A 12,857-nucleotide genomic window follows, 5' to 3' on the forward strand; every position below is an offset into this window, starting at 1 on the left:
TGCATAGAAGAGTTCTGCCTTTAGCGGTTCTAATGATCTTTTTGTTAGAAAGTCTTGAGGGAATTCAGTTTGACTTTTGAACTTACTTTTGCTGTCTATGGTCTTCCAACTCTGTATCTGTTTGGCACTTCGCTGTGCATCTTTCTTTCCCCAAAACCATAAGGTACTCAGGGCTTGTGGAATTTTTCTACTCCATATAGTCTGCCCTTTTCTAAACAAGCCCTGCTGCCTGATGGCACAGATAATGTATGCTAGATGCATAACGCATGCATGTCCATACATTGGTTACATCAGGGTTTTCACGTTTCACTGTGTACTTTCCAGCCTAATGTGTGCTCTGTGCCCGTGTTACTGTCTTCTGTAGTGCTTGGTGCTTTCAGCTACCTTAGTGGTTGCTAAGAGTTACAGATAATATGAGCATCTGCAAGTTTTGTTTTAAATATCTGCTTTGTTTCAATCTCATGGAACAATAGTTTGTTTCCTATCATTACAAGATAAGCATAGCTGAATTTTGTTTCAAATTTTTAATGAAGTCTTGTGCCTGACAAGCTGGCAGTAGCTTCATACTACATCCAGAAACATAGCAGCACTCTTTTTTTATCATCTGACATCTTTTGATAAATGCATCTGGTGAATTCAAGAGGTGAATGGGTCCTACTGCTGAATCTAAGTTGTGGTACTTAAAAACAATGTTTCATCTACATTTCTTCTACTTACACTCTTCTGAGTTCTCTGTGTGGAAAAATAGAGAATAGCACTGTAATTAACTAAAGCTAAAGCTAATGTCTTATTTATCAATAATCAAACGCAGGTATCTGAAGAAGTCCAAGTTGTGGATTTATTTGCTTTAACTTTGAGCTCATGTCTGACATCATGCTTTTAGTGAATAGTATTGTGTTCTGCAGTTAGTCCTGTCAAACTCAGTGATGTTTCTTCTAAAATACACTATATTTGCAAACTGTTCAAAGACAGAAATAGTAATGTTGGTAATGTAATGCGTTTATGAGCATATTTTCTTCTCCATTTCATCAGATATAGAAGATGTATGTGAACCTGCCAACACGTGTTCTAATGGTTCAAATGATACAACAGTGCTTGAACAATTAAAATGTGCAGAACACAGAGCAAGACTCGCAGAAGCAGCCTTGGCTAGAGCACAGGAAGATCTTCAAAAAATGAAGTAAGGGCTTGAACTGAGGCTTTTTTTATTTGATGTTTTAGGCATGGTGAGATGTTCATGTTGAAATACCAACAAATTGAAACAAGTGGTAGAACGTAACTATGAAATCAAATTAATATCTTGTGCTGGGAATGGATGTTGGCTTCACTTCTGTCTTGTAGATTATAAGGAAACTAAAAACTGCACGATTGAAAAGAGCAAAGTTAGGAAAGCTGCATAAGCACATGTTTGAAACGCATATTTTGCTCTTTTTTTTTTAAACACGTTTCCGCTAGTCCTGTAAGTCTGAATTTAAATATTGAAGGTAAGCACAGTGGAAGGTAAGCACAATTCAAATAAAGGACTTTAAACATTTTGAAAGACAACTGCAAAAGTTGGAAATGTTTTTTTTCTTGTTTTTTTTTTCTCCACTTGTTTCTACAGTGGAATCTAGTTCCGTCTTGGGTTAACCCTTGATGAAATTTAATAAACCAACTTTTCAGCTACTTTTATTTTTAAGTGTGGGTTCAATTAGTAAGAATATTAAATGTATCGCAAACAGAAATCTAGGCATCCCAATAGCTGTGTCTGATACTTCAAAATCTTGAGGTCTTCAAAAAAAAAACAGATTGATGATGCTCATGCATAAAATGGGAATTTAATGTTCTTTTGAGATTACACAGGATTAAATGTTGTATGAAAACATAATTTCAAGATAACAGCTACAGTGATCAGGGACTGAAAAACTGAAAATGTATTTAACAGACCTAGGAAAACAAGATTTTCTGTTGAAAGGTAAAGCAGAAAAAAGCTTGATTTGTAAAATACATTTGAGGGCTTATTGTATGTTCTGAGAGTACATACTTGATATTGTTAGCAAATAAGTATACCAAACTAAATTAGTTTTATTCAAATCCTAACTACTATCACCAGTTATTTAGACATGTACAAAATGGACAGTTTTGTCTTAAGCAAGGTTTAATTTCTGCAAGTAGTACTTTAAAGCATATGGCACTTCTCTCATATGTGTGTGCATTATGCATAAATTCATCATAAACAATGAGAATGAGAGAAATTTTTCAGTATACGTAGCAAACTTGTTCAACTGGATGCCGTCTTGCCTGACTCTCTTTACCTTGGTTCTTTTTCATTTAAAGCAAAAAGAACATTTTCAGGTCTTCACTTGCCATTTCTTTTCAACTCTCTAAACTTAAATCAGCCTTATATATTTCTTTTAGAGGTTAGCTTATCAAATTATCTGTTCGTGTAAAAGGGACTCCTTAGTTGTTCTTTTTCAGTGCAGGCTCTTTGACTCAGCAGGGATGGGCTGGCAGCAAAAATTAGCCAGATGTAGATCAGGTGAAGCAGACCAGTTGTAAATTATGGGCAGTTGCACTGTAGTAGGCTACATGCTGTAATTCACAGTGATGCTGATTTCTGCTGTAGGTTACTCTATTGAAAGAGATGATGTACAGATGTTTCCTTTCAGGTAGATGATACAGTGCTCCCCTCAACAAAATAAAAGGAGCTCATAAGTGGAATGGAGCAAGAATAGCAAAAGGGACCTTAATCTATGGGAACTTGTTTTTCTGCCGTCTTCTGTCATGGAAATAGGTGTATACCAGTATTTAGAAGGCTGGTTGACTGACGGGCTTCAGGAGTTAAAGCTAGGTCCAGGAGCTTTCTCATGCTTCACCTATCTACAGACCCTTCCTGGGAGACTAACTGTAACTTGTTTCAGTTGCAGTGTGATTGTATTATGCAGATGTTGCTCTTTAAGGTGTGGAAAAAATGTTGGGTGTTTTAATGACTGGTCAGGATCAGTCATGCAGCTCCCTAGACGTTGTTGCCTTCTAAGCATGGGAGTAATAGTATATAAGGACACGGACTAAATGAGTATGAAATAATTCATGCAGAAAGTTTCTCCAAGCTTTCCAGGCTCAGCAGACTTGTTTGTGATGAAATGGAGGGGGATACAATTTCAAGAACAGGTAGCTGGAGGTGTTTTTTTCCTCACAAATGGTAACAGTTATTATATAAATCAGGTCACCTTTAGCATTTGATATAATTTAGAGATAAAAGAGCATGGCTTGTATATCTGATTTTTTTTTATTCCATCTGTGTCCTGTTTAGAGATAATGGCTTTTATTTGTATTTGTTTCTTGATTAAAAAGGTAGAGGGAATCTCCGCATCTAGAGTTCTTGTTTGGTACTTGTGTTGCATGCGTAGGCTGGGGGAACTCTTGGCTGAATCCAGTTAAAGTAATTTCAAATCTGAAATTAAGTTTAAGTTGTACAAAATGTTAATTTTAATCGTATGCCATAGAATTTAAGTTTTATAAGTTGCTATTTTTATAACTTCAGTATTAATAAAAAGTAATAAAACACAAACTAGTATGGTAAAGACCAATATTAAAAATAAGATCTGTGTCCTACCTATATGTCAGGAAGTATAAGAAGTTTCTAATATCAACAGCCTTGTAGTGTGAGTTCCCTTACCACCTTCTCTTCCCCATCCAAACTAAGCACAGAAGTATTTAAAATGTTAGGACTGAAATAGTAATTTTGTTGTCCTGTAAGGATGGTATTGGTAACGAGGTGTTACTTGGAGCTTGTGTAGATTCCTACGTAAGAAAATACGGCTTTAGTTAAAGGTCAGTGTTGGCTGCTTTAGATTGGTCTAGGTCAGACTGTAGAACTTGAAGGAATACCGTTTGGCCAAAGCACTTTTGCTCTTCCGCTTGATTTTATATTGAATTGTCAGTTACAACATTATAGTATGAGTTGTTCAGTTGTCAACCTTTAATTTTAGTTTTCATGATAAAACCGTAGGTATGGGTTCTTTCATCCAAAATTCTTCTAAAATGTTCATCAATTCTTTCTTGGAGAAGTGAGAACATAGCATACGTATAAGGAGTACAAGGCCATGGAAGAGGAAAGTAAGCATGGAATGTGATTAAAAACCAAATTAAAATAACATGAATTTAAAGCTCAGAGTTAGCTTCACTCTGATACTTCCATTTTAAAGTGCTTTCTTCAACCTTCCATGAGTCATTCAGCTATACGTGATTTATAGTTCTGAAGTGTTGTTTGTGGTATTGAGTCCATAACTACATTACATACACAAAACATACGTTGTTGCCCTGTAGACTTTTACCATGGTGGTACTAGCTTTTGTACTAGGAAGTGCCAAACAAGGAGTTGCAACTTAAAAATAGAAATGAAATCTGAATTGGATTAAACTGTGGCTGGCACACAGATGAATACAGCAACTGTTTCACTACTAATACTGCTTAAAATAAGAGAGAAGTGTGGATACCTAATGCGGCAAGTGGTGGATCATCGTGCAGGAGCCTCCAGGAGCCAGCAGAGGGAGATAGTGCACATTTAAAGTCGAAGCCGGGCCCATTGTTGTAAAAGCCCCTGTGCAGTCTGGATTCCTTATCTCTTTCAAGCTCCCTCCCCCCCGCCTCCTTTTCATGGTCCCATAAACATGTCTCAAGGGTGTATTTCAAATTGATTACAGACAATTTGCACAAGATTTCGTGATGAACGTGGATGTTGGTAGCAGCTCGTCATCCAATGCCATTGCAGACCTTCACGAGGATGAGGATGGTGTTTACTTCAGCTCCTACGGGCATTATGGGATACACGAAGAGATGCTAAAGGTTAGAAAGTGATCTCAACTGCATCTGAGTAGGACTAAAGAGGAAAGATGGGATGAAGCGGGCTGTGTGCCTGTAAATATACTGCAGAGTAGCTGCATTTTTAACCCTTTCTATACATGGTATTTCTTTTCCTAGGAGTTGGGCTGAGATCCTTTTTTCAGTTTTATTTCCTTTCTGTGAATCCTTTTCACTGTACAGGAAGCTTTAGGAAAAAAAAATCATTTACTCTAGAGACAGGCTTCAAGGTGCTGCAGTATCTTCCACAACTTTACCTTGCCAGAAGCAGCTTTTTCCTGTATGCTTAAAAGATACATGATATAATGGTGTGGTACAGATGATTAATATTTTTCCTCGGTTTATTTTTCCCGAACAATTAAAATTTGTCAGGCAAGTTATCGTGGTTTCCTATTGCATTAAGTAAAAGCAGAGATTGGTGTCATTTGTATGCCATCCAGCATATTTATAACACGGCATTGAATAGCTGGAAAAATTGTAAGCTCCTTTTTTGTGATTAAGATTAAAAAAAAAAAAAGCCTTAACCCTTAAGGGGAAACATCTTCCTTTTTAAATTAAAAAATAAAAAATAATAAAAATTAAACATCCAATAATTGGCTTGTAAATTAAAACCCCTCGATGCTTCCTTTCTGAGAAAAGGTCATAGTTAGGAAAGTTGTAAGCAGTTTTATCATTTTTATGGCAGAAATAAATGAAATTCCTGCCTAAATGTGTGGATAGAATATGGAGTTGCAAAGTAACTTTGTCCACGCAGGTAGCATATAAAATTTTCTGCTTTGTAAATCATTTAATGGCCCTAATGTAGAAATGTACCTGAACCTGTGTTAAGACTAGTATAAGTGTGAGGTAAATTTCAAGGGAGAGGGAGTGCTGCGGAAGCACAAAGGTCCCTGCAGAGATAGAAGAATGTTTTCCTAAATGAGTAGTCTAGAGAAATATATTGAAAATCTTGAAGATAAATGATAGGAGTTGGTTTTTGTAGGTCAGTTGTATAAATAAAGGTGTCATTTGAGCTGTTAAAGGGTATAGATGAGGAAGTCTTTGATTATGAAGTTCTTTATAATTGTGCATTTCTGCAAATGGAGTTTGGTTTCAGGGAATGTTTGTCAGAATGTTTTTAAGAAGACTTCAGACTTTTTTTCTAACCATAGGAAAACATTGATTTTTACCACACATATATGGAATTTTTTGCTCTATGCCAGGCTTTCACTTTGATTTTTTAGTATGTCAGTATTATATAAATAAATCAGTTTGCTACATCGAAACTTTTAAGAAAGGGGATTTGCTGTGTGTTGTCAGCTTGTTTCTGACAGTGTTATATTTGGAAACCTTTTTTTCCTCATGCCTAGTAGTGTCAGGCTGAAGTTCCGATTTGTTTCTTTTGCTGCAACTACTTCAAAGCTAGGGAAGGATGGTTGTTACTTTACACTGGTCAAATGGCTGGTTTTCCCCCTTGTCTTTTCTCTTCAGAATTTCTTACTTATTGTCTTAATAAGTTTCCCTACCATTTTATTTAAAAACAAGAAAAGTATTGCCTTGAAATGGTGAGTGAAAGAACAGAATTGATGAATAGAGAGACCTGAAGTGAATGACCGTGACAGTAGTGCAGTAGTGCATATAGTAGAGACATGAGCTAGAATTGTATTGATTTAGGTGGGGCAGTGCTGAGGCAATCTGAGTGGGCAGGATGGAAAGCTGAAAGCTTTCCAGCTGGCTGCTTTCTTGATTGATGCTGAACCTTGTGATTTTTTTATACTATTTTGGTTGTTTCAGCAAATCCTATTATATACTGCGATAGAAGTGAACTACTAAAAATAGTTGCTCTCAATGAATTGTCGTAGTAAGCCAACATAATTTTAAAGGATCTGTTTAATTGCATACACTTTGAAAGTAAAATTTTGTAAAATACTCTGTGACTGTTTGGGCCATGTGTGTGGTGATCATCTTAACCGTTAACTGGATTTTAGGGTTTTCAAGCATCAGAATAACCTGGTTTGTCTATATAATTTTTATGAGCATATTCTTTGTTTTGAGTCTCTTTGTGACCTTCTTTCCTAATAAAATAGACTTTGTTCTTTCTCAATATAGAAAATTTCTTTAGTTTTGTTACTTTTTATAAAAATTCTTATTTGCTACAGTAGAAGAATGTAATCTTGAATATAAACAATTCTATTTTCTACTTGAGTATTATTCGTAATCCATCTTTATTAGATAAAGATGACTTAAAAGATACTATTTTGCTTTGCTCTAACATCTGACCTGCAACAGCAATTCCAAAACATATGCTTGGCTGTCAGTTTGTGCACCTGGTGATGCATATTAAGAGGATCAATATATTACCTTGCTGATGGATCAGGCTATGCCACTAGCTTTCATACACGGAGATACTGTAAACGCTTCGTTACATGCTTGAAAACATTCCAGCTTCTCAGATCATGTTGAGTTATAGTTAGATCTCTATTTATTTAATTTAAGCTTTCATAGGATGGGCTGTACAACTTTAATTACTGACTTGTGTTCAGGCTTTCAGATTTGTAGTTTGTTCAGAAATAGAAACAGTTAATATGATCCATGACTCCTTTTGAGGAATCTGCGTGTCATGCAAGTTAAGAGCGTAGAATGATGCAGAAAGTTTTATGAGCTCATCAGTCAAATTTTTACCATCGTATAGAAGGCTGTTGTGTAAAGTTGATGTAGTATTGTCATTCTATTACTGCTGTTCGTGCAAGGTGATGAAGAGGTATTAAGAACTGTGAAGCATCCAAAATCCAATGCAGCAGGTCAGAATAGTGAAAGCTATTTATTTTCTCTTCCAGAGGCTCAGCTGGCTTTATTTGCTTAGGGAATAAATGTTAAAGGATTTTAGTATGGAAAATATCATTATTGGAGAATCCTTATTAAGTACAGTAGCCACAAAACATCTTCAGGCCAAGTTAAAAACAACTTTCTCAGCAATTTTGAACAATATCGTGTATATAAATAGGCCAAGTGAACATTGTTTTTTCTGCTTTAAATCATAGGATAAAGTGCGTACAGAAAGCTATCGTGACTTCATATATCAAAATCCACATATCTTCAAGGACAAGGTAGGTAAAACAGCTCAAAATTCAGTAATTTCTGCAATTTGTTTTTTCTTAAGTGGTAGAAATCCTTCTGACTGGCTACTCTGTAGCTTTGGGTTGGAATATTGCACTGACAAGATTTGATTTAATATACTCTGGCTTTATTAGGTGGTAGAATGTTATTCAGCTGCTGGAGGGTGGACAGTGCTGATAACAGAAGCGCTGATCACTGTTGTCACTGTTATGTGTGCCATGTTGGGATGTTCATTAATTATGTTGGCGGGGTGAAGTTAAACCTTTCTCATCTGGTATATTAAGCAGAATCTATCTTAGAGGCACTCTTTACCAGAATTTAAGTGAATTTCTGTTTGGGCCTGATTCAGTAAAGACATCTTAGAAGCACTGTACAATTAGATCTGGGGAAGAATTCACATGCAACTGACTTGTTGAGTTGGTAGCGTTTAGTATATCCAGACAAGGCTCTTGTTCAAGGACCTGGAACAGGGAACTGCTATTTCCTGTGCAGTGAAGAGAAAAGAGGCCTGTGGATGTTTATGATCCTACTGCGGTTATGACCCCAGTGCAGATGTAATATTCTTCTTGTCTTCTGTGTTTCTGTTCGCTATTTATGATGAGTTTGGTGGCTTCTGTTTTGTGCCGTGTGGACTTTTATTCTGGATTAGCTTTCTTCTACTTACCGCTTACCGTTATTCATCTGACAGGCTTATGGAAGGAAATCACTTCAGATTTTTATTTCGGTTCTGATAAGAGACTTTGTTAATAAGTGGTAACGTAAGTTCTTGAGTTGGAAATTGTCCTAGGTAGTTTTACAGGGGAGGTATTTCTAGGTGGATAGTGCATGCTCTTGATATTTCTCACCTCAGATTTCTTTTAGCAGCTACAGTGGAAAATAATGGTTTGATTTTTGCCTTGGTATCATAAGCCTGTTTCTACTAAACATTGTGAAGCTTCTAGTGATAATGAGAGAACAAGCAAAAGCGTCATTGAAACATGATACTGCCAGTTACTTGAAAGATATGGATGATCAAAGAGCTGGGCGGCTCATCCAACAAAGCAGAAAGATCAATAAAGAAACAAAACTTTCTTTTGAGTAATTAAGTTTCACAGATGCCCCTAGAATTGATAACTACGAATTTTCACAGGATGTGATTGGTCTTAGGAATGTATGTCCTAGTGGAACAGTGTGGTTTGGGTTTCTCCTCTGTTGTATGGACACATACAAAATGCAGGTGAAGAGTTCTAGATAATGTTGCTTAAGACCTACCTACAGATGCACTGGCTCAGGCATTGGCTTGAACTTGTGTGCTTACTTGGTGGTTTTGCTTCGTGTGAAAGCATTCAACTCCTATAGAGAAGGTCATTTATTACTATTACAGCATCTACAAACCGATTTCTGAACTCTGTTTTTGTGGCAGTTTTTTCTTAAAGATAGCTCTTGCCTCAAATCATAGTGTTTCCATCCAAACCCTATGCATAAAGGTTGAATGGAAAGAAAGGTTAACAGTTGCATTGAGTTCCCAGTAGTTTGCATTCAGCTGACCAGTGCTTTTCTCAGTATCTGACCAAATTTTGTGTAGCTGTTGTTTGGTATATTGTTATGGAAAACATGGGATTTTCTCAAAGATCTAGCATTAAAGTGAAATCTGTTGCATATTTCCACTGAAGAAAGTGTTCAATTGTTTGGCTTAATTTATATATCATATGACGCTCTCAGAATGATATCAAGTGACATGCCCAACCTGGGAAAATAGGCTGATTTCCTTTAGAAATTTGATTATAATTAAAAAAAAAAAAAAAAAAACAGCTTCATGTTTTATTTCCTAGACTCCTGTAATATTCTTAGAATTCCCATATGGCATTTCTCGTTAGAAAATAGGTGGCAATGTTTTTCCTTGTTTCTGAAAGGACAACTGTGAGGCTGGCTGTAGAAGTTGATTCAAACAGCTTAGGTGACGTTACTGGCTTTTAATACAAATCTGCAGTATCCCTAAGAGGTGCGTTTGTGTGAGTGGGATGATAACACAGCATCTGTTTGTTTGTGCATACTACATTCAGAACCAGTCAGCTTATTCTTTCAGCCTTCAAAATAAATTATTAAAACTTGAATGAATCCTGTTCTTGTTGTCTTTGCTATAAACCTGTCAAATGTACTTGAGGTGAAAATAGGACAAATTCCTGCTAGGACAATTCCTAACAAATAGTTCAAGTGATCTGTCTTGGTAAAAGGAAATGTGATCCATTTTACAGAAAAAATATTTTTGGTTAAAAACAAATGGTATTTTCATGCTTAAGTTTCTGTTGTGGAATATAAATTCAACACAGGTATCATTGGGATATTGAGGAGAAAAATGTGTTTTTAAACATTATTGCTACTAAAAGTTCATTGATGGAATGAATTAAATTGACCAAATTACTTGACCTTCTGTCTTTCTGAATTTGAAGTAATATTTTCTGTTATGAAAGCTAGCCTATCAGTTTTGATTAGATGGCAGAGAAGGATGTGATGCTGCAGTCTGTAATGGTGTAGTCAAATCACCAGTCCAGCTGTTCCAGATCTCTGGTGAGAGGCCATATGTGATCACTGCAAGAATGCGTTAGCTGTAGACCCTTGTCCTTAGGCTAATTGGTGATCATTTTGCTTGTCTTTCAGTTCCTCAGATGTGTTCCAGCTTGTACATATTCTCTCCTCTGCCTGTTTCTCCATCCCCGTCCCCTGCCTGAGGCTAGATGAGTTCCATCTGGGTTTCTAAGTGACCAGGGCAGCTGTCCAAAGTGTTGTCTGTTTTGATTTTTTTCCTATTTGTGGTGATTGCTCTCTTTCATGCAACTGCACATCAAGAGCATTCTTTCACAGAGGTTTGTTTTTGGCTCTGACTTCCAGCTTTCATGGCTCAGCAGTTCTGTTAACTACCATGTGTAGAGCGCTAGAAGAGATGGTGTTATGGAGCACGAGATATCAACAGCTGCAGGAACGTTGGTTTTTACTTCTTATTCCTGTCTCCAGAAGACTTGAGCCCAGGCACTTCTGTAGCCACTACTACTCATGTGTAACTTGCGAATGGGTCATGGAATTGACTCCCATTAGAACAAAGCTGCAAAGAGTTCAGTCTATCTGCAACTTCTGTTGCCAGCCTCCATGCAAGATGCTGATAAAACCCCATTATGCTAATGTTCTCTTGTCTGCTTCCAGGTTGTAAGTTGGCCTGTGAAGACAGGTGGCATTCAAGTCTCAGTCATGCTTCCCAGTACACCACAGCAGAGGCTAACTTAGATTGTGCTGCGAAGGATAAACGGCTATTTTTATTCATGCTGACTTCAGTTTCATTGCTTTGTATCCATCCTCAAAGCATATAAGTTGTATGCAATGCTAGGCAAACACACCTGATGGACAGAGCATTCATGTGCTTAAATGGGTAGCATTTGTAAAATGAAATTTACAAGTGTAGATGCAAGTTCCTGTTGTGCCAGAAAAAGAGTTCTCAATAGCTCACGAATAAGAGTGCATTATTGCATTGAAATATTTTTGAAAATGGGGTTATAATTCTCAAGTGCAGGATTGATTACTGAGTGATTCAATGCCTCCTTTAGAAAAAGAATGTCATGAAAGCTGTGAGGACTGTTTCACAACACTAGGAGCTGTGCTAAGGAGAGCCACTGAAATAACTTAGTACTCCTTTCTAATAGATGATTTTCATGACTAGTAACTCTGACTTGATATTTGTCTCATCCTAGAGTTATTTTAGTAACTTATATGTGCTCTCCTGTGTGGCAAAGGAAGTCTGTCTTTACAGCTCGGAGTCTGTTAATGCTTAACTGCTGTGCACAATCCGAGTGACTGCGTACTCTTTAGGACTGTACTAGTGTTTTCAGTTTTGAGAACATTTTTGGATCTAGTGATTAGAATTTTTTAAACACCATTAGTAAAGCTTAACTATATTAAGAAGTCTGATAATATGACCATTAGTGAACCGGCCAATTTACAGAACGCACCCTCAGCCAATCTGCAGATAATGCTAAACTGAGAGATGCTTCGTAACCCCCTTGGTTGTGCTGCTGCTCAGAGGGACCCCCACAGGCTGGAGAAGTGGGCCAACGGGAGTCCTCTGCAGTTCATCCAAGGGCTGTGCAAACTCCACATGTGGGGAGGAATAACCCCCCCCCTCCCCTCCCCCCCCCCCCAAGTACAGGCTGGGGACCTGCTGGTTGGAAATTTAGTCATCAAAGCCATGGCTGTTTTGTGGCACTGTGGCCATTTCTAGCAGGGGATTTATGAACTCTTTACAAGGAACATAAAATGATCTGTAGAAGTTTTTATGGACAGTAAATATGAAGAAAGATTCGTCAATCTCGTCTCCTTACAGTTCTTTCCATATAATGAAGTTGGCACGTTCCGTTCTAGAGGCAAAAGGATAGGACACCGCTTTGTTCCTTGGTGTTATGAATGACTAGGGATTTTCTTTCTTTTATATGCTTCTAAAGAAGAATACAGGACTATATGCATCTGAAGAATCATATCCAATTCTTATTGTTGAAGGGGAGAAATAAAAGCATGGAAGTATGACTTAGTCACAGATTTTAGCAGGCAAGGCAGGAACCATTTGTGTAAAATTACTTTGGACCAAGAAGGATTTAGCCAGTGAAGAAGATAAATATATTGATACCGTAAGAATGTTGTGAACGTGCATTCTGAATGTTGAGCAGTCAGAGTGGCTGTGACATTTCTCTTTGGCAAGTAGATAAAGGTAATAAGTGATATCAGATACATGCATATACATAATCCTCCTCTGTGTGCTGTAGTTGGAATGAAACTACTGGAAAGAATTAAATTTTTTGAATAGTTTTAATGAGAAACTGCAGAGGTACAGTATATTTTTTCAGAGTCGATGCTAAATTCAATTGTTAGAATGTTTCATTGATATTAAAATTCTTCAG

At 37.0% G+C, this 12,857-nt stretch overlaps 1 protein-coding gene across 2 annotated transcripts in view; it reads left to right on the top strand.

The window, feature by feature from the left end:
• PRMT3 (protein arginine methyltransferase 3) overlaps nt 1-12,857 on the top strand; it is a 57,889-nt gene that overhangs the window by 3,087 nt on the left and 41,945 nt on the right. For both annotated transcript variants that reach the window (XM_040558697.1, XM_040558698.1), the window contains exons 5-7: nt 1,033-1,180; nt 4,686-4,827; nt 7,863-7,928. In XM_040558697.1, coding sequence (XP_040414631.1) covers nt 1,033-1,180; nt 4,686-4,827; nt 7,863-7,928 — 356 coding nt within the window. The remainder of the gene's footprint in view (nt 1-1,032; nt 1,181-4,685; nt 4,828-7,862; nt 7,929-12,857) is intronic.

The sequence above is a fragment of the Cygnus olor genome, chromosome 5 (genome assembly GCF_009769625.2).
Source record: "Cygnus olor isolate bCygOlo1 chromosome 5, bCygOlo1.pri.v2, whole genome shotgun sequence".
Lineage (NCBI taxonomy): Eukaryota > Metazoa > Chordata > Aves > Anseriformes > Anatidae > Cygnus > Cygnus olor.